At 42.1% G+C, this 23,464-nt stretch overlaps 1 protein-coding gene across 1 annotated transcript in view; it reads left to right on the top strand.

Moving 5' to 3' along the window:
* The window catches only part of SI (sucrase-isomaltase), a 220,785-nt gene that overhangs the window by 167,568 nt on the left and 29,753 nt on the right, over window positions 1-23,464 (top strand). Inside the window, exons 78-97 of the mRNA XM_053309014.1 lie at window positions 394-504; window positions 1,340-1,402; window positions 1,660-1,776; window positions 4,273-4,357; window positions 5,457-5,595; window positions 7,037-7,170; window positions 8,360-8,394; window positions 8,505-8,621; window positions 11,069-11,217; window positions 11,967-12,051; window positions 12,163-12,219; window positions 12,758-12,882; window positions 14,717-14,805; window positions 16,254-16,303; window positions 18,080-18,253; window positions 19,737-19,895; window positions 20,427-20,630; window positions 21,109-21,263; window positions 22,227-22,395; window positions 23,309-23,405. Of these exons, the coding sequence (XP_053164989.1) occupies window positions 394-504; window positions 1,340-1,402; window positions 1,660-1,776; window positions 4,273-4,357; window positions 5,457-5,595; window positions 7,037-7,170; window positions 8,360-8,394; window positions 8,505-8,621; window positions 11,069-11,217; window positions 11,967-12,051; window positions 12,163-12,219; window positions 12,758-12,882; window positions 14,717-14,805; window positions 16,254-16,303; window positions 18,080-18,253; window positions 19,737-19,895; window positions 20,427-20,630; window positions 21,109-21,263; window positions 22,227-22,395; window positions 23,309-23,405 (2,314 nt within the window). The remainder of the gene's footprint in view (window positions 1-393; window positions 505-1,339; window positions 1,403-1,659; window positions 1,777-4,272; window positions 4,358-5,456; window positions 5,596-7,036; window positions 7,171-8,359; window positions 8,395-8,504; window positions 8,622-11,068; window positions 11,218-11,966; window positions 12,052-12,162; window positions 12,220-12,757; window positions 12,883-14,716; window positions 14,806-16,253; window positions 16,304-18,079; window positions 18,254-19,736; window positions 19,896-20,426; window positions 20,631-21,108; window positions 21,264-22,226; window positions 22,396-23,308; window positions 23,406-23,464) is intronic.

Below are 23,464 nucleotides of genomic sequence, written 5' to 3'. Positions count from 1 at the left end.
GGTATCTTCCACAATCCCAGTAGTTCACATGAGCAGCCCTACCCAGGTAATGTTGCCCAAGCCTGGGTAGGGCTACTCATGTGAACAGCCTCCAGAAGGTTTTAGAAAGTGTGTCAAAACAAGTGATATTTTTGGAATCTTTGGAGTGAATTGGCATTGTACACATGGCATGTATTGTTATGTTTTGAAGAATGTGATATAATGGACTGCTGGATCTGTTTGTATGGGTTTGTTTTAAAGTTTTGTTGTATATTTTGATGTTTAGCCTTGTTAGCAACCTCAGCCAGATTTTGGAAGACGAAAAACAGGAGGCAAATAAAATGCATGACTGAAATAATTAGCATGCATATCTACTGCTTTTCTGTAACAGTAAAACTGTCTTGTCTGCTGTAGGATCCTGCTATATCAGGCAACGAAACTCAACCATATGAAACATTCCTAAGTGGTGAGCGGGAAAAGGTCTTCATCACGCTGCCCGGCAGCACAGAGATTGCATGGGCAAAGGTACTGTTGCAAACCATTTGCCACATCCCAAATTTCACAAGATTTTTGTGTAGGAACTTATGAGACCTGCCACCTGGCAATTAGTCTCTATTGGGGGGCGGGGCGGGTTTAAGACCTGCTGTTTAGAGGATGACTGATTACTTAAACTAAGTCAAAGGGTTAGCCATTTTTAGACCAAATCTGTACTGCTTTCAGTGAATCCTCTGAGCATGTGTAGGAATGGAATAGAAATGGAAGTATGGAGGAGAATCCTCTTCCTCTCCCTTCCTCTTCCACTTCTTTCTCTTGCTTCTCAACGCAAAGTAGAAGGTTGGAGAGCAGAGGTAGTGGGATGTGGCAGCTAACATGCCACCACCAGGGGGGTTTGGGGAAATGATGGGCTACCAGTTGCAGCATTCCTGTGGACATGGTGGGCAAGCATTTCACTGCCCTTCTCAATCTGCTGCCTCATCCAGTTTCAATAATGGTCTAGATGTGCATGTTTAGGAAAATAACTTCTCAGACTTCCTCAAATATGACTGGAGGACATTTCCAAAATTGCCATAAGGCATGGAGTCTGTTCTTTTATGACTCTCCACCCCCAACTAAAAATCCCCACTAGTCGCACAGAAGCACTGTGGCTTGCTCACCATGTACTCTGGATTTCGACCAGGCGGCTTGTTTCCATAGGATGCATTTATTCTATGCATTTATGTTGTTTGTGGACATGCAGTCAGACATACAGCAGGTGAATGGAATGAAGAAATGAATTAGTGCTTCAAAAGCAGCATGTCTCATGAATCATAGAGTAGCAAATTATGTGTGCCTGACTGCTTCTTTTCCCTTTTCTAATTAGGTGTGGCCAGATTATCCCAATGTAACGGTTGATGAAAATGCAAGCTTGGCAATACAGCTAGAGGTATTTCTTTTACCACATTCATTTATTATTCCTCAGTTGTTACAGAAAATCTTGACCTTGGTCAGAATTTCCTTGACCTTCCTGTTTTAAGCCTAATATTCACCATGCTAGTTACAACAATGATGGTGCATGCCCACATGTCTTATCTGGTTTCATTTATTTTTACACAGAGAATTTTGTAGAGCTGGTCGAAGCAGAGATGTCGAATACACAGCAATCTCATTTACTTCACACTCTCTCTTTTCTTTTGTTATCAGCGGTACCGAGCTTATGTTGCTTTCCCAGATTTCTTCCGAAATTCCACATCACAATGGTGGCAAAGAGAAATAGAGAAGTATTATGCCGATGTCCTGAAGTTTGATGGTCTGTGGACTGTGAGTACTAAGCGCTATCTTTTCTGCTTCTTTGTTTAAAAATATACTTGGCATTTATTTCCTAGGTATGTTATTCAACCTTCGGGAAAGCTTCCATTTTATTGATTTTTAAAAATTCATTTTTACATTTATATCCTGCTCTTCCTCCAAAGAGCCCAGAGCAGTGTACGTGGTCATGTTTGCCCCCACAACAACCCTGTGATGCAGGCTAGGCTGAGGGAGAAGTGCTGGCCCAGAATCATGCAGTGAGTTTTATGGCTGAACAAGGATTTGAACTCAATTCTCCCCAGTCCTCTCTTTAGATTCCAAGTTTCCTTTTGCTTACCTCCGAAAATCAGCTCTTTTATTTGCCCCAGGGAGCTAAACCAGTGGGAGAATGTGAAGCTGGAAAGGCGCACACATTAACTCACAGTACACTGACTCACTGGCTTCACTGAAGTGAATTAAAGTGGCTTCATACAACTATGCAGTTAAATCAAACTTCTTCCCTCCTCCTGCTTAAATAGAGCTTGGAAGCAATATTTGTTTCCAGCAAACGGCAGTATTAAAGAAAACCCATAGTCAAAATACAAGCAATAAAATTTGATATCTACTAGTCGTCACACTGAGGAGTCTCTAGAAGTCTCAGACGTTAGAGGTGCTCTATTAATATAAGAAAAATGTTACAGCAAAAATAAAAGTTTGGCTAAAAAGGGAGAAAGCCTCTCAAAGAAGCTTCTTTTCATCTTGAAAAACTATTAGTCTAAAAAAGGGAAAGAACAAATGCCAAAAGGCCCCAAAGGCCTTCCAAAGGGGTTTCCTCTACTTTATACCTTAGCCAAATTATCCCAACTCTTCAGGTTTTTGAATGGTTAATTCTCCCTTAGACCTTTTTGTTCACTCAGGCATTTTAAATTTGGGTTCTTTAATTCAGCTTTTCAGATTTTATCTGATCTTTAACTAATTTTAAAATGAGATTTTAATGCTGCTATGTATTGTATTTTCACTGTTTTTGTCTGTTATGATCTAATGGGTTATGTGTTTTTATTGTATGTGTTGTGAGCTGCCCAGAGAACAATTTGTTTTGGGGCGGATAACAAATAAAGATGATGATGATGATGATTAGCAACTCAGCCAAATTCATATTCATTAATCAAATAAGTTCAGTATTGGCTAATGATGACACAGCGCATTTTCTAATACTGTCCTTTCTGTTCTCAAATTTTCTGTTGTGGGTATGCAAGCAAACTCTGATTGATACAAGCAATGTATCAAGAAGCTTGGTTGACTGGACCCTCTCACGGTAGCTTATATTCAGACATAGGAAGCTGCCATATACTGAGTCAGACCATTGGTCTATCAAGCTCAGTATTGTCTTCACAGACTGGCAATGGCTTCTCCAAGGTTGCAGGCAGGAATCTCTTTCAGCCCTATCTTGGAGAAGCCAGGGAGGGAACTTGAAACCTTCTGCTCTTCTCAAAGCGGCTCCATCCCCTAAAGGGAATATCTTGCAGTGCTCATACTTCTAGTCTCCCATTCATATGCAACCAGGGCAGACCCTGCTTAGCTACGGGGACATGTCATGCTTGCTACCACAAGACCAGCTCTCCTCTCATGGAGGCAGCAATGAGATAGTCAAGGTCTTTCCACTGGCTTTTGTTGAAACTTCCACATGTCAGTGTTAATCCATCCAAAAATCTCCATCAAACTGCTGACCTGGCTGAAAAGCAAATCATGGCTCTGAATCATCCATTTTTGACTCTGGCTTCAGGTCAACTCTATCTGGGCTAAACTTAGGGAGCACCTACTCCCCTATGAATCCCCCTTGAATTAAGCTCAGATGGAGAGCTATTGCTCCAGGTTCTACCTCTATCTTTAGTCAAGATACCTTTACCTGTATTGGCCTTCTGCCAATTGCGGGGCTTGTTGCTCTGAAATGGCCTCCAAAGGGAGATCCTGCAGTCTGGCTCTGTTGAGTTTGGCAGTTCATGAAAACACACCTTTTCCATGAGGCCTTCTGTGATCTTTGACTCATTTAATTTTTGATTAGTGGCGACTAAACCTTAATCTGCTCATTTTCAGAATGTATACTGTGCTTAGGTAACTGATTAATTTTAATATGTTTATGGTGTTTTGCAATGGTGTTGTTATATAACATTGGTTACAATCTTTGATCTATTACCACAGATTTGTTGAAAGGTACCCCTGCTAACTGAACAAGTACTCCTGCTAACTGAGCAAAGAGAAACATTTTAAAGTGGTGATTCTCTTATATTTAAAGGGGGAGAACAACTGGCCCTATCCAACCCCGGCAAAGCATCCCTCCAGTGGATGTTGCTGGTTTCTGCTTTATGTTTCTTTTTAGATTGTGGGCCTTTTGGGAACAGGGGACTATCTAATTTATATATTATGTATTTTTCTATGTAAACCGCTTTGAGAACTTTGGTTGAAGAGCAGTATATAAATATTTGTTGTAGTAGTAGGTACTAAAATTTTAACTTCTAATACCTACCGTAGGACATGAATGAACCCTCCAACTTTATTGATGGAAATATTGGTGGTTGCCACAATGACACATTAAACCATCCTCCATACATGCCAGGTAAGAGCAGACTCTAACACTCATCAAGTCTGATCCTGATACAGTTGATTTTAATGCAATACCTTTGAAAGCAATGAGGCTTCAGTTGGTCACCACTAATTCTTCCCATTGGTTCAGATTTAACTTCTGGATTGGGACCATAATCTAGTAATTTACTCATGCCATTTAAGTATTTTGTTTCATTTATAATTTCATTTTATATATCAGCTACTTAAAAATACTGTTACCTCTGGATGGATGGACTGATTGATTAAGTGCCGTCAAGTCGGTGTCGACTCTTAGCGACCACATAGGGAGCTTCTCTCCAGAGTTATCTGTCTTCAGCTTGGCCTTTAAGGCCTTTCAGTGGTGCATTCATTGCTGTCATAATCCCCTCAAATAGAAGTATACAGCATACAATAGTTGCTGCATACAGTTGTTGCATTTTTGTAACAAGAAATTGATACCATAATCAATATGAGATAAATCGATATAGAATAAAGAGGGTTTCTTTTCCCAATTTTTTTCCTATGTTCTGAGCTAGTGCCGACCCAAACATTTTCTGCCATTTTTGCTACCCTGTTCAGAGGCAGAGATAATGGGGTGTGGGTTTGGCAAATGTTTCAGGGGTAGGAGTGGCATTCTGATCGGAGTGGTATTCTGTTCTGGGCTTACTGCAAAGTAGTGGTGTTGGGTCTCTTTGTCATCTTTTAAAACTATTTTTATGCCACATTTCTGTTACCCATGTGTGTCTGTGTGCACACATTATATGTGTGTGTGTGTGTGTGTGTCCGTGTGTGCATGTGCACGCACACAAATGCACATGCATGTACACACACACACACACACACACACACACACACCCCTACTGAGGATAACACTTCATAGCATGTGATCAAGTTGATTCTAGTACATGAAAGCTTATGCTACAATGTTTGTTGTTCTTTAAGGTGCTTCAAGACTTCAAGATTTATTTATTTTTACTGCAACAAACACAGCTATCCCTTAGAAAGGGATTAAGCACTGATGAAGATAACTTAAACTAGTATTTATTTTCCTGATAGACTAATGGCTATGGATGACCAACTAATTCTCTGGCCTATCATTATCTCCCTGTTAGATTTGGTGTTAAGAGAAAAGGGACTGGATCTTGTGACGATTTGCATGGAAGATGAACAGCAGCTCCCTGACGGGACACCTGTGAGCCACTATAATGTGCATAACCTGTATGGATGGTCACAAGCAAAACCTACCTACTAGTAAGTAGTTTGCATCATTTATCTTAGAAAATGGGGTGACATCTCTGGTAGCACTGTATGAACTCCTGCTCCCCGCAACCCTGATAAATTTCACTAGTATTATCTCAACCCTTTGGGTGTCTCTTGATGACATTATTCAAGTATTTAGCATTATGAGGAACCTCCAAAGGGGCTTCAGGTTTTGTTTAGGTAAAAGGATTAACAAGGATATGTGGACCTCCACACCATCCAGGGAATTTTACTAGTCTTAAAATACAATATTTGGCTTCCCCTGAAATTATTGTAAAATCTTTTGCTTTGGATTTCACTTTAGCCAAATTTCTGTGATAACCCATCTCCTTAGGGTAAATGTGAGAAATTCTCGTTATTTACACTATTGTTCATTTGTGCAAGCACAGCTACTATCTGGTCCTATTTTCATATTTTAAGGATATGACCTTTAACTTAAGGACAAAAGTATTTTTTCATGTTGCTTGCAATGCGTGTTATCAGGAATAGACACCTGCAGTAGAGCATTTTTTAAGAACTGAAAACCATAAGATGGGTAATTCCAGTTCTGCAGTCTATAATCTGAAATGTATCAGAAATGAAAAAGATTCCAATTAAATCTGTTAGAGTGAAAGGCAAAGCAGACTGTATCAGTATAAACATATAAGCTGGCCAACTCTATAGTCTCAGTTTTCCTGCCTCACCCTGCTTACATGGTCTATTGTTCTGGTTGTTTTGAACAAACAATATTTCCCTCTCTGATAGTTATTGATATAGGTAAAAGAATATCAATATGATACTGTCTGTATTGTGCTCTGAACTAGATGTTATGGGAGATGTGTGATAGGTGCCAAAAGCCACTTCCCAGAAACCCTTTCATTTCTCTTCTCTGTATCCAGCAGTATTCTGGTTCATTGTCCTCACAATGCAAATTCCCCTGCCCTGACTCCACTTCATTAGATTCTATAAAGATCGAACCAGTGTGTAGAACCGGTTTGAATCAAACCTAGTTCAATTCAAACCAGCCCATTTTCTACCGGTTCTAGCTCAAGCTGAACCAGCCCCCCCGCCTCCCGGAGGGCAGGTCTGAGTTGGAACCGAACCACCGCCCAGTTTTAACGGACTGGTTCACAGACCAGCAGTTCAGTTCAAATTCAGTTCTAATTCTAACTGAACCTCCATGGACAGTTCCATGCACACCCCTAATTCTGTCTGAGGGGATGGGGAAACATGTAACTTGATGAAGACATGCCACATGTGTTAGATTATTAGATATTACTGTAGGGAATGGAGGCCTTACAAGAAGATATATGGCTGCGAGCCTTATTTTACTTTAACCATCTAATTTGGATCTCAGTGGAATCTTTAAGTAGAATGCCAAGGTGTTTTTTGTAAGATAATTTTTTTAACTAGTGACAGCTGTAACCTGTGCATATTTGTATCTTCACATCAGCGGTATGCACAATGCCACAGGAGAGCGTGGGATCATTATCACCCGTTCAACATACCCATCCAGTGGACGATGGGCAGGACATTGGCTCGGTGATAACTATGCCAGATGGGACCAGCTTGACAAATCCATTATTGGTAGGCAAACTCTTCAGTACTATTCCTGTGATGCTTCCCAATGAATTATAAGATTGATTGCACTGTTCTTTTAGTGACTGAGCAGAATCCTAAATAAACAGTGGGGAATCCCAGGATCTTCCTTTTCCTCACATTCTATTAGAATTGGACTCAAACCACACCCCTGCGTCTATGAATGAACACTTCTGGTGAGAAATATGGTGAAATAGTGGTAGACTACATGATAACCAAAAAAATGGTCATGTGGGGTCACCATTTCCTATCATAAGGAACTCTCCTGTCCAAAAACCTGGAGAGCTTCTACCAGTCAGTGAGTTAGATGAACCAATGGTCTGATCATAAGGCAACTTTGTATGTGTGTAATTTAGGCTACTGTATCTGGTCATTTTTGCTTTACATGTCAATTCTAACTTTGCTAATTTCTCATGCTCAAGTTTCACAATCACACACAAACATTGCTTTATGGTACAATGAAACAACACTTGGCATTTGGAGTCAGTGACTTCCATGCCCCACAGCATAACATGGGAAGCACCAGATCTGCTTGCACCACGACAGGGCTATAAAGAAGTCATAGGAACATAGGAAGCTGCCATATACTGAGTCAGACCATTGGTCTATCTAGCTCAGTATTGTCTTCACAGACTGGCAGTGGCTTCTCCAAGGTTGCAGGCAGGAATCTCTCTCAGCCTTATCTTGGAAAAGCCAGGGAGGGAACTTGAGACCTTCTGCTCTTCCCAGAGCGGCTTCATCCCCTAAGGGGAATATCTTGCAGTGCTCAGACATAGAGTCTCCCATTCATATGTAACCAGGGCAGACCCTGCTTAGCTATGGGGACAAGTCATGCTTGCTACCACAAGACCAGCTCTCCTCCCATGCAAGAGGGCAGTATCGGGACTGCTGCCCTTGGCTGTTTTAGGGCCCCACAGCATCACAGGTGGGTCTGACGTCACCTGAATTACATTACACTGGAATATGTAAACCAGTATTATGTGAGTTTATGATAATGTCTGAAGTACGGAAAATGTAGAAAATTTTTATTTGTATTTTTATATAGCATGTATTTCATGTAGATAGATATGAAATAAATGCGATATAAAATACATAAAATTCTCCTGCATTTTTCATACTTCATATGTTACTCATGCATATATATGAAATCTCATATGTATTTATCTCGTTTTGGCAGGTATCATGGAGTTCAGCCTCTTTGGAATCTCCTACGTAAGTTCTGTTATCAGATTAACTATGTATCGGAAATTCTAGCAAGCATTTTGTGGTAATCAGCTATCACTTGGGAAACTTCTAATCTTTGTCTCTTTTCATGTTTAAAGACCGGTGCTGATATCTGTGGCTTCTTCAATGACACAACCTATGAAATGTGTGCCCGATGGATGGAGCTTGGAGCATTTTACACTTTCTCTAGGAATCATAATGTGATGGGGACTAAGGTGCGTCAACCATCTTGGGCAGTATATATTATGCAGTAGTAGACTGACTCTCATAGTAACTTCCTGAGAATGTTTGTGGAGTTGTCAGTGGAGACAGTCCATCTTCTTTTGGTCATTTAATCCAATTTTTGTTGGCAAGGAAGCAGAGAGTTTCCTCTACCCTGTCAAGACCATGTGGTGTTTGCAGGGTACTGCACAGCCAGGAACATCAGAGGTAGAGGCAAAACCCAGACATAGCAAGTGGGCTCATAAGGGGCAGGATGAACACAGATTATTTTGCCAATGAAAAGGAGAGCGATTCCCACACTTTCCCCCATGCCTACTCCAATACCACACCCCTCCTTACGTGGTTGGCTCCGCTTCTTGTTTATTTTGCCATATTGTTTATTTTGCCTTACCTTGCTTGATTCAAGCAAGAAGAATGGTGGCATGACGTAGCTGTTCATTCTAGTCTGACTTTTGGATGGTGATATGATCAGCTGCTACATAACTCCCGTCCATTTCATAGGTGTTCCTAGAGATACAAATCATGTTCTTGATTCCTCTGTTTTTTTAAACTATCCCCAAAGTAAGAATTGCTGGCCAAAATGTTTGCTTTTGCCTCTGCTGTGGTTGAATGTTTTTTCAGAATATAATGCAAAATGTTCTTTCAGAGCACAAGATCATTATTACTGCGATGAATATATTTGTTAACTATTTTGTCAACAAAAAAGTAGTTCTCAGAATGATTTATATAGCACAAAGAAATAGAAGGTGTTTTTCTGTCCTGAAGGGGCTCACAAACTGAAACGTAACAGAAGGAAGACACCAGCAATGGCCACACTGGTAGAGTTTCTCTGCTGGGCTGAACAGGGGCAGTTGCTCCATCCCTGCTCAATATAAGATAGACATCATTTTAAAAGGTGCTTCTTGGCCCAGGTGTGTTCGTATGTATAGAAATACAGTCCTCTGTACAGTGTCCTACATTCACCCTTCACTAGTGACTGATGCTATCTTTGTCAGATGAAGGTAATGTGAGACTTTGTCAGCATCAATTGCATCTAAAAGTATCTTTAAAGGCTCACTAGGAATATGTTTGAGAGAGTATCCCAGCTTCAGGGTCTGGAAGACAAAAGTAACATCAGCATTAACGTCCCATTTACTACTCCATTTACCTTATATTCTACTCCACAGACTCTTGAGATTGATAGGATGATTTCAGAAAGTTTAGCTGACTGCATTATAGATCAGTCTCACAGATCCCTCCTTCTACTTCTCCGCCTCCGCCTCCTCCTTCTCCTCTCCCTCCATCATCATTATTTATTTATTTATTTTTGTTTACACAGTCAGATAAGTGTTATTGACTGGTTTGTTTTATTCAGACATTGAGTCCCTCCCAAGGACCTGGGATGGCTGAATTTTATTTTAGGGGTGTGCAATTCAGATTTTCGGTGTTTCGGCTCGGACCCAAAATTCGAGCAGACGTCACATCCAACCTTTTTGCATTGAAGTCAATGGGATGAAAAAAGGTGGGAAATTCAAATAGACGTAATAGCTCAAAACGGAGGGGGGGAAAGAAGGCAAAAAATGGAGGTCCGAATCACCTGAATTTTTGGGCCCGAAATTCGGGTGATTCGGCTCGTGCCCGAAATTTCTCGGATCTTTTCGTGGGTGATTCGGTTCGGCCCCGAATCACACGAAATTTGCTGTTTCTGACACAGATCGTTCTGTGCCCGAAACGTTTTGCACATCCCTATTTTATTTTCAGTGTTGTTGCTGTTATTATTATAGATATTGTCACAGAATATAGGTTGTTCCCAGTAAAGTTGCTTTTTGTAATTGGCTGATGGTAATTTCTGTGGCCCCTATGGTGTTGAGGTGCTCTTCAGGTGTTTTGGAATTGCACCTAGGGTTCCAATTACTACTGGGATTATTTTGGTCTTCTTCTGCCACAGCCTTTCAATTTCAATTGGTAGATTTTTGTATTTTGTTATTTTTTCTATTTCTTTTTCTTCTATTCTGCTATCCCCTGGTATTGCTATGTCGATTATTTTAACTTGGTTTTCTTTCTTCTCGACTACAGTTCTATCTGGTGTATTGTGTGGCAGATGTTTGTCTGTTTGTAGTTGGAAGTCCCATAATATTTGTGCATCTTCATTTTCTACAACCTTTTCAATTTTATGGTTGTGGTGGTGGTGGTTATAATTATAATTATTTCAGATGTAGTCCCCTTTAGAGGGGAACCAAAAAAATGCAGTAAGTTTGTTATACCATTTTTATTGGGTCCACATATGGTAGTTTATTCTTCTTCCTCTGAAAGTTCTTGATGTGATTGCTTCTTTGTCTTCTGAGTTTGAAAACCTTCTGGTGGATGCCCACAAGCATCTTAATATGGAGTAGGAACAGGGCAGGTGCTGGAGAGAAAGAGATGGTCTGTAGTATGAATTACTACCTCATATATTTTTCAGAGGCAAGATCCTGTATCCTTCAACTCAACCTTTGAAGATATCTCTAGGAATGTGCTCAACATCCGATACAAGCTACTACCCTATCTCTATACACTAATGTATGATGCCCATGCACACGGCAGCACGGTTGCACGTCCTTTGCTGAATGAGTAAGTATGAAGTGGCAACATGCTATCGGGGATAAGTTGCAAGAGGATGGTATCATTCGCTGTATCAGAAGAATCAATGATGGTTTTTTTGCCCCAGATCAAATCCCGACTGTGGTGGGTCAAAAACAATCTGCATAATTCCACTTCTTCTGCCTGTTATTACCAACCTCTGCCCTGGCAACCCCAACCAATTGATTCTCCCCACAGAGGAAGGCACAGAGCACACTGGGTGATCTATGAGGTGGCTCCATGACCTCCCGCATGGGCAAAAGAGAGTAGGAAGGCAAGATGTCCAATAAAATGCTATGGCTTCCCAGCATCCATCAGGGCTTGTGAGGACAAATACATTAAATAATGTGGGACTTTCAGAAGCACTTTTACTGAAGTATTGGGACAGATAAGTGTTCTACCTAGGTAGCATATGGAATATGAAAGTCAACATTTGCAATCTTAAAAAAAAAAATAAAGAAGTAGGTCAAGCCTTTAATAGGAGTTGGTTTATAATGTATTATAATTATATTGATATTATATTGAGGCAGTGAGGCAGAAGAAGGTCCATAGCTCAGTGGCAAAGCACCTGCATTGCATGCAGATAGTGGCTGGTTCAATCCTGAGTATTTCCAGCTAGGACTAGGGAAAACCCCTGAGATGATAGTGAGTTAAATGGACCGATATTCTGACTTAGCTAAAGGCAGGTTGTTGTGAGTTTGAAAGATGAAATAATATGGATTTGGCAATGTTTCTTCAAGGTTTCCGAATGACACTAACACATGGGATGTCTACAGACAATTTTTGTGGGGCCCAGCACTGCTGATCAGTCCTGTGCTAGACCAAGTAAGCAATCTAAAGAACTATAGTGCTTTTAGAATGAATATCTGAATACATCAATGCAGTCGTAATATTGTCTGACTGTCTTCATTTTACACTTCTCCCTTTAACTCCTAGGGCGCTGTGACAGTGAGAGCTTATATACCAAATGCACGTTGGTATGATTATCATACGGTAAGCAACTACAGCGGGGAAAATTAAAGAGTAACTTTAAAGACTTGCTTGTAGTACAGATACAGGGCATCATCCCGCTTAAAAATGATTGCATTTCAAGGACGAATTCCACATTACACCTCCAATTCATGCCTACCTTACTTGGCTAAAGCCAGTCCTTTGCAAACTGTGGCTGAAAAAACTCAATTTCTAGTGGGGATGTCAGTCGGAAGAATCTGCCCTTTTCCACCATGTTTCCTTTCCAAGCCCCCACCCCCACCCCATACCCAACAGAGGTCTCAGATTCATGTATCCATTGGAAATACAGGTTAGAACCTGAGGTAGAGGAAGATCAGCAGATGGGAGGGGGGAGGTTAAAGAGAAAGCAGTGGGTAAGCCCAGACAAAGAGAAACCAGCTGAGAAAATTACGACACATTCCACCTCCATTGTATGCCTTCATTTTCAAACTGGGGGAGTACTATTATAAGAGTTGTGTTCGAATTTTGGGAGCAAGACTGAACATACTGCCACTCCAAATGCTTGCTAATATTCTTGTAGGATCAAGTCATTGCAGTGCGAGGACAGTTCCAAGAGTTGCAAGCACCTTTGGAGCATATCAATCTTCACATCCGGGGTGGTTACATCATCCCCTGGCAAGTGCCTAGTATTACTACCAATGCTAGGTAAGTAAAAATGTTTCTTAGATCAAACTGAGTTTCATGCCTGCTTCCCTCTAGGGGTGTCCACGAAACCGGAAAACCTGGTTTGGCTCAAATGGAACTGGACATGAGCCGAACTGAGTCCGCTCTGGTTTTGTGCACATAGAGCCAGGCCCCAGTTCGGCTCAAGTCCAAACGGGTTCAGGCCCAGCTTGAGAGGCGTGGGGAGTCGAACCTCTTTTCAATTGAGCACAGTGGCAGCGGTGCTGCTGTGGCCACGGTTTTCTGTTTTGTTTTGTTTTTTAAAAAAGGGGTGTTGGGGTGACTCCAAATTCCAATTTTTGTGCAGAGCCCACAGAGCAGGTGGGAGGCGGCAACCCAACCCGCCATCCCCTGCAGCCCACTAGCCACTCCTTCCAAAAACAAGAGATGCAGAGGTGCTCTTGAACTGCTCATTGGAGCGGTAATTGCAGATCGCACAGTGGTGAGGGTGAGTCGGCAGTGACTCGACTCGCCATCCATACCTGTAACAGGCCAACCACGCAGTGCTCACGCCAGGACCAGGATAGCAATAGCAATAGCAATAGCACTTACATTTATATACCGCTTTATAGCCGGAGCTCTCTAAGCGGCTTACAATGATTTAGCATATTGCCCCCAACATTCTGGGTACTCATTTTACCGACCTCGTCAGGATGGAAGGCTGAGTCAACCTTGAGCCCCTGGTCAGGATCGAACTTGTAACCTTCTGGTTACAGGGCAGCAGTTTTACCACTGCGCCACCAGGGGCTCAGGATGTCCTTTAATGGCCTCTGCACATGCACAGAGGCTATTTGAAGGGATAGCCTGGCGTTCCTTTGCTTGCATAATGGTGCACATCCCCACTTACCTCATCCACAGCCCTATGTGTGTTGTGATGTACAGCATATCCCCTTGTGCACGTGCACCTGTCCTCCTTGGTGGGTGATTGATTGATTGATTACATTTGTACATCACACTATCTCCACGAAGCTCAAGCTGGCATGTGTGAGATCCCAGGGGTTGACATTCTGCTAGGGTCAGCCCTACTGTTCAAAGATGGAACCACATTGACTACAGACCATTCTCTGGGCCCGAGTTCCCTACTTGGCATCTCCAGAGGTTGTGACACGACAGCTCCCATCATTCCCAGCCTCAGTGGCTGGAGCCATTGGGTGTTGTACTCCCAACAACTTCCCTGCTGGGGCAATAGTAATTGGGAAGTTCCATACTGAGGGTAGGAATCACATGTGCACATCAAAGGTTCTGCACCTCCCAAAAAGGTTTGCTGGCTTAAAGGGATGCAAGTGGAATGGATGTGCTTTCACTAATGTGGCGCAACCCTATTTAAAACCCAGAATAGAGCAACAGATTGCTCTATTCAGGGTTTTAAATAGGGTTGCGTCAAATTTTATTTTATTTTTCTGAAAAGGGTTTTTTGACAGCACCCACCTTTGGATACACATTTTAAATGCACTGTGATTCCTGATCCAGTAAGTGAGGGGTACAGCTGAGCCTGCTTCTGCACACCCATCTTCTTGGTTGGATCAGGACACCTTTTGTGTCATGCTGCATTGGAGTTTCATTTCCAGCACGGCAAGATCCAAATCCTGCACAGCAGGACCAGGTTTGAATTGTTATTGATATGATCATTGTTTTAACATTGTGATTGGAGATACTTTCTGAAAGGTGGTATATAAATGTCACAATGAATAGATGAACACACTCGGAGGACAGGTCTTTGACATGTTGGTGTTTTCCCTTCAGAGATGGAAAAGTGCACTGAATTTGACACATATTTCCTAAGGAACCGTTCCTAACATTTTCCTTTTCCTTCCAGCCGTCTGAATCCAATGGGACTCACTGTTGCTTTGGATGATGATGGGAAAGCTCAGGGGCAACTTTACTGGGATGATGGGATTAGTATTGGTAAGTGTCTTGCAAGACAGAAAGGGACCAAATTCTGGTCCCTTCTTGGTTATTTCTGCTTCCTGGATCCCATTCTTCCTCACTAGAACTCCAGGTGGTGTTTGTTTTATTCTTGCATGATAAAAGCTTGGTCAGAGAAACAGTGATTGGCTCAAGCTCCCCTAATGAGTTTAAGTAAGTAAATGTATTATTTTAGTCACTGGTCTTTACATAACACTGAATGTGGCTGTTTCCACATGCAACCTAGAACAGACTCGGGAAGCCCAGCATGGCTTTTTAGCCATGAACCTGGGATTGTTGGTCTGGGATTGTTTGTCTCTCTTGCCTGCATTCAGCCTCAGGAGACACAGAGATGGGTGCCTAGAAGGGCTATCTCCTTTAAGAATCCCTCAATGCACCGTGCTCAAAACATGGAACATTCTGAGATACCTGGTGGTCGGGATGTGTTGTCCTGCTCTCCAGAGCTCTGCACTGCCTAGCTCAGCAGCTATAGTCTGGGAGTTCAGTTTGCAGTCCCAGCAACATTTTAATGCATCATCTCGGCGGGTTGGGGGGAGGAAAGATTTCCACAGTCTTTCCCCTGCCCTCTCATTCCTCTGCCCACCTGGTCGTGTGAATGGCCCCAATGAGTTTCATTGACAAATAGCACTGATGCTTCCTTGATTTTGGAGTTCTGTATTATGGTTCTTGCTTCTGAAATGTGAGCAGTGCATTAGGAGCCTTCCATGGTTCCTCTTTCTGATTTTTTAAAAAAAGAATTGTACATGCCTGTTCTGTCGCAGTGTTCAGTTGCTCAGTTCATATGCCCCGTTTCCCCCTTCTACATCACTGGTGTGCATTTACTAAACCCTACAAAAAAGCATTCTCAATAATAGTCTTCTGAGTTTGGGAATGGCTTGGTGGGGTGAGGGGTGTTTAGGTCTTTCATACAAACCACAGAGGGCCCTATAAGAGATTTGGAAACCTCTCTTGAGAATTCTGTATGGAAAGAACTCCCCTCCCTAACACTCTGTGCACACTTTCCAAGATGGTGCTGGGGCTCAGAGGGCTCAGTTTCCCTTAAAGGAGCTCCAGCAGCACTGGAGAAAGCACTGGTGGGGAAGGTCACTTCTACATGGTGCCAGGAGGACTGTGCAGGGGATTCAGTTTGGCTGAAGCGTCACACAGGCCCAATAAGCAATTAATCAGGGATCCACTCTTAGGGTTAGTGGGAGCTGCCACTGGCTCTCGAGCCTTACGATGAAGAACCCTGGAGTAGAGATTAAATTAACTGAACCAGCCCAGTTCGATACAATCCGGTTCCACATCAAATGGTTCGTGCACACCCCATTCGTGCACATCGCCTGTTGCTGCCTTTACGGACTGGCTGATGATCCTAAATTAAAGCAGATTGTCATACATATAATATAAATTCACAAAATTATTCTGCTGCTGCTTTCTCATTACAGATGCATATGAGAATGGTCACTACCTCTTGCACGCATTTAATGCTAGCCAGGTATGTATGATTCCACCCGCATATTGGTTACACCAGTGCAGTGCTAGTCTGGATGTCATCCACTGTCTTTGCCTAGCTTTGCCCTTGTGTTGGAAATTCATCTGAGTGGATAAATGAATGGTTTGTCTTTTGCTGGAGAATCAGGAAAACTCCAGTGAACGGGAAAATAACCAGAGCACTGCTTAAATCTTCTGATGATATGATCCCACTGTTATTGAGCCTGCAATTTAATTGAGAAGCAGTGCTATTTATATGATTGCAATAATAAACATAGTCGTTTCCATTTTTAAACAGTGCATTTCCAGCATCATGTAAAGCTTGTAGACTATACAAATTCAGTGTCAATGTTTGTCCCCCTGCTCTTTGTTCAACAAAGTATGGAGAAGCTTCATGCATTAAAACAGCAGATATTTTAGTTGATACACAAAATAATGGAACCTTGTAATTACCAGTAACTGTAATGCACTCAGATGTGGACCAATTTGGAATGGAAGGCTTCAGACCCATGGATGTCAACTGCATTATTCCTCCTGGACTAGATGGACCTCAGGTCTCATCTAGCAGAGTCCGTCTTAATATTATTATGGATTCAGAGCCATAGTATTTTAATATTTCAGAAAGCATTTGCTGGTAAACACAATGCTTAGAGATCCAGCAAATACCCACATAGATAAGTGTTGTGAATATAGCAACAGATTTATTATGGATCCACAAAAATAAACACAAAAAGAAGAAATAGACGAGAAAGCAGAAAAACAAAAACAGATAGTAACTTTTTTGCAAAATATTATGCAGTTTAGGCTTCTGCTCCTTGCTGGGCTATATTTGAATGAATAACACAGTGAGGCTGTTCTCACGTGCAGCCTAAACCAGACTAGGGAAACCCAGGGCACGAGAGAGAGCCTGGGAATGGTAGACAGGCAGGCAGAAAACAGAAAAGCTGGCTAATAACCCAATGTATTGCAGTGTTAATCTGGATGACTGTCTTTAAATGAATATGTACAACACTGCTAGGGTGCAAATTAACAATTTAGGAAATGGTACTTGTATGTATGTTCAGTACTTGTATCCAAGGTCCTGAACATGCACTGTCACTTTTCACTGAAGTAGCAATGTGCACGGCAATTGGAGGGATGTATGTGCACATCCCTAACAATGGAAGAACTGTGTCCCCTAGAAATAGTTGGACTGCAAGATCCAACTTCCAGTGAAGTGAAGATGCATCACTGAAGTTGCATCATTGCTATGAAATCACTGTATTTTCTTATGATGTCTGTCAGCTTCTGTTCTTCGTCTGTACCATGTGAAGAATCACAGCTTATCTCACAGGCCTATTGTCAAGTGAATGTGGTATCAGTTGTAAAACATTTTGAAATTGTCTAGGTCATGGTGAATATAGCAGAGTGACCCAACAAACAAACAAACAAACAAACAAACAGCTACTGTGATATTCCCTCATTTCTAAGACATAAACGATCGATGAATGAAATAGTAAATAGGAATAATCTCTAAGGAACATTGTACCTACCATTCACATCCATGGAACATCTGTCATGGATGCTCTGTTGGATTGTCCCTTGTGTTCATAAGCAAAGATGTTTGCCATGTGCTCTTTGCCAGGACATCTATGATGTTGCACTGGTACTTCCAGTCAGCTGGATGCAACTGACCCAGTAAAAGTGTGTGTGTTGAAAGGGGGGATGTGGAGCCGGAGGGAGGCTGTGGCAAGCTGTCACAAAAGAAATAACAATATTTGAACCATGTTCTGTTTTTCAGAATGCCTTGCATATCAGTGTTACCAACCAGGGTTATTCTGACCCAAACAACTTAAAGTTTGCTGAAATTAAAATCCTAGGAGTAGTAGCCTCCAACACAACTAAAGTTGTAGTTCTTCAGAATGGTACAGCGATCCCATCCAGTCATAATGAGACCTTTGATGTTTCAAATCAGGTAAGAAAAATAATTTTGAAACTTCTGAACCATCTACAGCTCTTGGGGGATTTTTCTTCTTTGCCTCTGAATCAGCTGGACTTTTAGGTTTTTAAGCCCAGTGTGACAAGTAGAACTTTATGGAAGACTCCCCAGTTACCTGCTTTGATAAACCATGCATGTTTCAGTTCCACACACTTATGCTCATCTACTTGAAGGCAGGGAGAACAACAGTGTTTGTATCCAAGTGTAGTTTGTTTTTATAGGTGTTTTGAGGCTGGTTATCTGCTGGGGAAAGTAGGTGTTGTGAGCTAATCTTTATGGAATGACAGCCAAGACCTTTGAAGCCTTGAGACAGTAATCTGAACCACTGATAGAAGCTGGGAAGTGTTGCATGAACCTTTGTCAAATATATCTGGAGATGAACGTGCCACTCCGATCCAGATTAGCTGCCAAGCCTAGTCTGTAATGAGCTGGGAACCCTTTCAAAGTCCTGGATATACCGCTTGCTACAATCCTCAGCAAGCCAGCACTTGCTGAGGTGACTTTCTGTGTAACTTTCCATTCACACTCAGGTTTTCCCCTGCCTCTTCCTACTCCTGGTGATCTCTTTGCCCAGAACAGGACCCCAGTTTCCACTCATTTGAGCTACTGAAGTTGCTTAAGCATGAATCCACCAATCCCACTTGAGTGCTGTCCTTTGGGAAATGCATGTTTCCCAAGCTTGCTCCAGACAAAGAAGTGCAGAAAGTTGATCCATTCTAGGGTTGTGCACGGAACTGGTTTTCCTGGGGTGCTTGGCCCTTGAGCCACCTCACGATCTTGCTCGAGGGGTATTTTTGTGAAGGGGAATCCTACAAGGATTCCCCCTTACAAGTAAAGGACTTTTCTGATACTAAATGTGGGGATGGGGTGAGGAAAAGGGTAGTATCTACCTCTAAAAAGAAAACACATGGTGATGCAAATGGCCTCTGCACACACATGGAGGTCATTATCACGTGGCATGGCGGCCACATATGCACAGAGGCGGGAAACAGGCCATAGCCTGCCCATATTGTCATTTGGGAGGCTGGCAGGAGGAGCCTCCGCTGGCTTGTTTTTAAAACTAAAGGCTACCTTTTTCCTCCTCCACCTTCCCCCATTGACATTTACTATCAGAAAAGCCCTTTACTTGTAACCCTGCAAGGCTCAACTTGAATTCAGACTGGCTCCTCTCTCTATGGGGCGGGTTTGGTTCGAGCATGAGCCTTCGAGCCGAGCTGGTTCGAGCTTGACCCGGCTTGATTCTCAGCTGGCTTGCACACTCCTAATCCATTCTCTTTTGTTATCATCACATGCCTCCATATATGTTTGCATCTATATCTGAGCTATAGCTATAGAGCCCAACCTACTTCATTGAACCAGATGAAATTCATCCACCTTTGTAATATGAAGCTTCTATTGAATGCACCGAACAAAAGAATGACAAACTGGATTGCTCATGTTTCTGTTTTTGTTCCCAAAGGTCTTGCACATTACTGGCCTTCAGCTTGCACTTGGAGAAGCATATACATTAACTTGGACACAGGACCCAACAAATATACCAGACTTTGAAAAATTTAACTGTTATCCATACCCAGAACCAACTCAAAGCACTTGTGAAGCTCGGGGCTGCATCTGGAAGGTGAGGAGTAGACATGTGCTTGGAAAAGGGAACTGGTGAAAAAGGTGATAGGGCATCTTTTTTTGGTTGCTGCTGCTGCTGTTGCAATTTTCCTTCCAAGAAAGATCAACCAGAAATCCTCTCAGCTTGTTTTCATCAACAGGAAAACATTTTCTTCTTCTCCAAAAGGGTTTCCCCACTTTCCAAAACTATTTTGATTTGTAGTGAGCAAAACAAAATTACTGAAGGCTCTTATGCTTGTTTGGTTTGTGGCCCATTCAGTTTACAGCCTGTCTATAGAGGAAGCTCTAGACAATTTGGGAGGAGAGGTGGCCTTGTGGTAACAAACATGAATTGTCCCCTTTGCTAAGCAGGATATGCCCTGGTTTGCATTTGAATGGGACACTACATGTGAGCACTGTAAAATATCCCCCTTAGGGGATAGGTCCCTCTTACGTTTCCTTCTGTAAAACATAGAAGAAAAGATATTCCTTCTATGTTTTCCTGTTAGTCAAATAGGATTGACTAAATGAAGTTCGCATTTTATTTCAGGTTGCCGCTACTTCTGGTGTACCAAACTGTTTTTATCCCAGCAACTATGGTTACTCCATCAGTAATATTCGAAACTCTGCTCAAGGCTTGACCGCTGATCTCCATAGGGACACCAACATCCCTAATCCCTACAATGGTTCTTCACCTATAGACCTGCTTCTCTTGGAAGTGACCTACCATTCCAACCACATGCTACAGTTTAAGGTAATCTCCATTCTCCTGAGATCTACTTACTTCCCACCCCATGTTAAATCTATTTGTCTGAAAACAGAGATATGTATGAGAGCCCACAAGTGGCAGCCACTGGAAAACCCATCCTCTTGGAACCAGTCTATGCCACGTAGGCAGCATTTAAAAGCACTCTACCCTAAGTCACTGAAATACATTTGCTTGCCATGACTACACCACCAGTGCTGCTCAGGCCAGAGAAATCTAGACTGATGTGCAGATACCACCGTGCAGAGTATGTGTGGGAAGAAGCTCTAAAACATTAATGCACATCATTTGGAGATCTGCCACATGGTAGGAGGGGAGGGTAAACTTGGAAGGAGGGAGTATCATCATGTAATTAGCCTTCTGTATTGACTCCATTAAACATGAAGGGTGTTCTGATATCAGATATATATGTGTGTGGGTTTTTTGCAAATTCTATGTACCTTGAAGAATGCTGTCTTCTCCATAGATCTCTGATCCCGGCCACAAAAGATACGAAGTTCCAGTACCACTCTTCACACCAAGCAGTCCAGAGAGTACAGAAGCTGATCGGCTTTATGAAGTGGGAGTTGTGAATAATCCATTTGGCATACAGATCAAACGCAAAAAGACAGGGACCATTGTGTAAGTAAAATGATTGCCCCTATTGATCAGTTTACTTTAGCATCCCTCATCAGAAAAAAGACCCTAGAGTGAAGATTCCAAGCTTATTTCCCAACGTGCCTGGGACACAATCACAGCATGGGTAGAGGGGTGAATTACACTAAATCTGTAAGGTCTTGCTTGCATAGCACTTAGTCTGTCTTGTGCTGTACATTGGTGCCTAGGGTAATAATTCTTCAACCCCATTAGAGTGGAATGGTGGACCATTGCTTATACTTTATTGACGCCGTTAGACCTGAAGTGCTCTGTAATATCAGAATGACCTTCAAGGACAGCTATCTTGGTATCTCCATTGTTAAATGCCATGGTAGTTAGGATTATAGAGTTGTGGGGGCACAGGTGGGGAGTCTTGTAGGCTATTTAGCCCAATGACCTACTTGATGCAGGAAATCTGGAGCTGTCCATCCTCTACTTGAAGACCTCTAGTGACTCACCCTGCTCGATAATCAGTTCCATGTGTACCAATTCTGTGATCTCTTGTGTGTGTTAATGCTCATGAAAATCATCCTGGCTGCAATGTTACAATTCTCTCTTTTGGTTCTTCATGACATCTAAGATAACTGACCACCCTTTCGGAAAGTAGGGTAGTAAAGTTGTACCTGGAGATCCAGTTATTGGAATTTTCCTGGCTATTCTATTCTTCTCAGAGAAACAGTCTCCTTCCACTGTCTGATACCGCACAAGGGTACATTACCCCTGGAATGCCTCGTGGACACAAGTTGTACAAATTGCACCAAGTTCTTTATTTCCAATGAAATTGGGTTACTGTTCTATAACATAATTTGTGCAGTTTTTGCATTGAGGTAATATGTGCAACTCGAATGTGCAGTACATTCCTGGGCTGACATTTCTTTTTGTGGTATATCGGCCACTTTTCGCATCTGCTGTCCTGCATGGTATGGAGTAACCATCCTTCTCTTGCAGCTGGAATTCACAGGTACCCGGCTTCACCTTTAGTGACATGTTCATTCAGATTGCGACTCGCCTGCCATCACAATATGTATACGGATTTGGAGAAACTGAACATACACACTTCCGGAGGGACATGAACTGGGAGACCTGGGGAATGTTCACAAAAGATCAACCTCCTGGTGTAAGCAAAGTTCCTGATTTTTACATTTCTGTGTCAATTTGAAAGGAGATGGCTTTGGACTTAGTTTCTTTCCTAAGCTGCTAAAACTTATTCTTTAGGCTTATGGCCATGTGTGAAATGTCTTTTTAAAAAAGAAGAAAATGATGAATCCTGGAATGCAGAAAATCTTCATTTGCTATATAAAATGGATTCTGGGAATAAGAGGCTACTTTGAATTTAATTTGAGACAGGACATGCCAAAGCGCAGCATGGAAAAAACATGTTTTCAATACCACATTCTCAAAATCTTGGTCTTTTTAACTCTGCTTGCGGAGTTTTGAGAGCCGGTGTAGTCATGGTGTAGTGGTTGAAGAGCTGAATTGAGACCTTGCTTGGAGACTGAGGCAGCATCTCTATCTACCCTGCCTGTGAAGCTCTTTGGAAGATGGGGAATACATGTCATGTCCCTTGATGTCTGGAAAAGAATATTCGCCAATGCATTTAATATAATGGATTGAATAATCCCCCCAAATATTCTCTTCCATTATAATTGATGTATTGGCAAATATTCTTTTCCATTGCTTACCCTCACTGGAATGCTTCTTCTTTCCCAGAGTGCTTCTGGAGCACAGGAAAAGTGGAATGTCTGGCTCACTTGTTCAGTTGTGTGCATGTAGAGGGACTGGTGGCATTGTACATGAGCCGAAGTTGTGTCCCTGCAGACCCTCTTTACATGTGTCCTTCAGTAGTCAGGATGTCAGCTGCTTTAAATAGGAAGCCTGAAGCAAGGAGTGGTTCTCTTGATTATTCCACCTGAAATCCAAAAGCAAATCAGTGGATAAGGATGCACGTGTCATATTTTCTTAGGTCATTTATTCTTTAGTATTATTTGATGCAGGGGACATTATTTCCCCCCCAATTCTTTCTTCCACAGTACAAACTGAATTCATATGGCTTCCACCCCTTCTACATGGGAATGGAAAATGACGGAAGTGCTCATGGAGTTCTTTTGCTCAACAGTAATGCTATGGGTAAGAAATCTCTCCTTTGCATTCCAAATACAGTGTCATTTGTTGCTGACTGATTCATT

The sequence above is a fragment of the Hemicordylus capensis genome, chromosome 3 (genome assembly GCF_027244095.1).
Source record: "Hemicordylus capensis ecotype Gifberg chromosome 3, rHemCap1.1.pri, whole genome shotgun sequence".
In the NCBI taxonomy this organism is placed as follows: Eukaryota; Metazoa; Chordata; class Lepidosauria; order Squamata; family Cordylidae; genus Hemicordylus; species Hemicordylus capensis.
The sequence above is the reverse complement of the archived record's forward strand: the minus strand, read 5'-3'. Positions and strand labels throughout refer to the sequence as shown.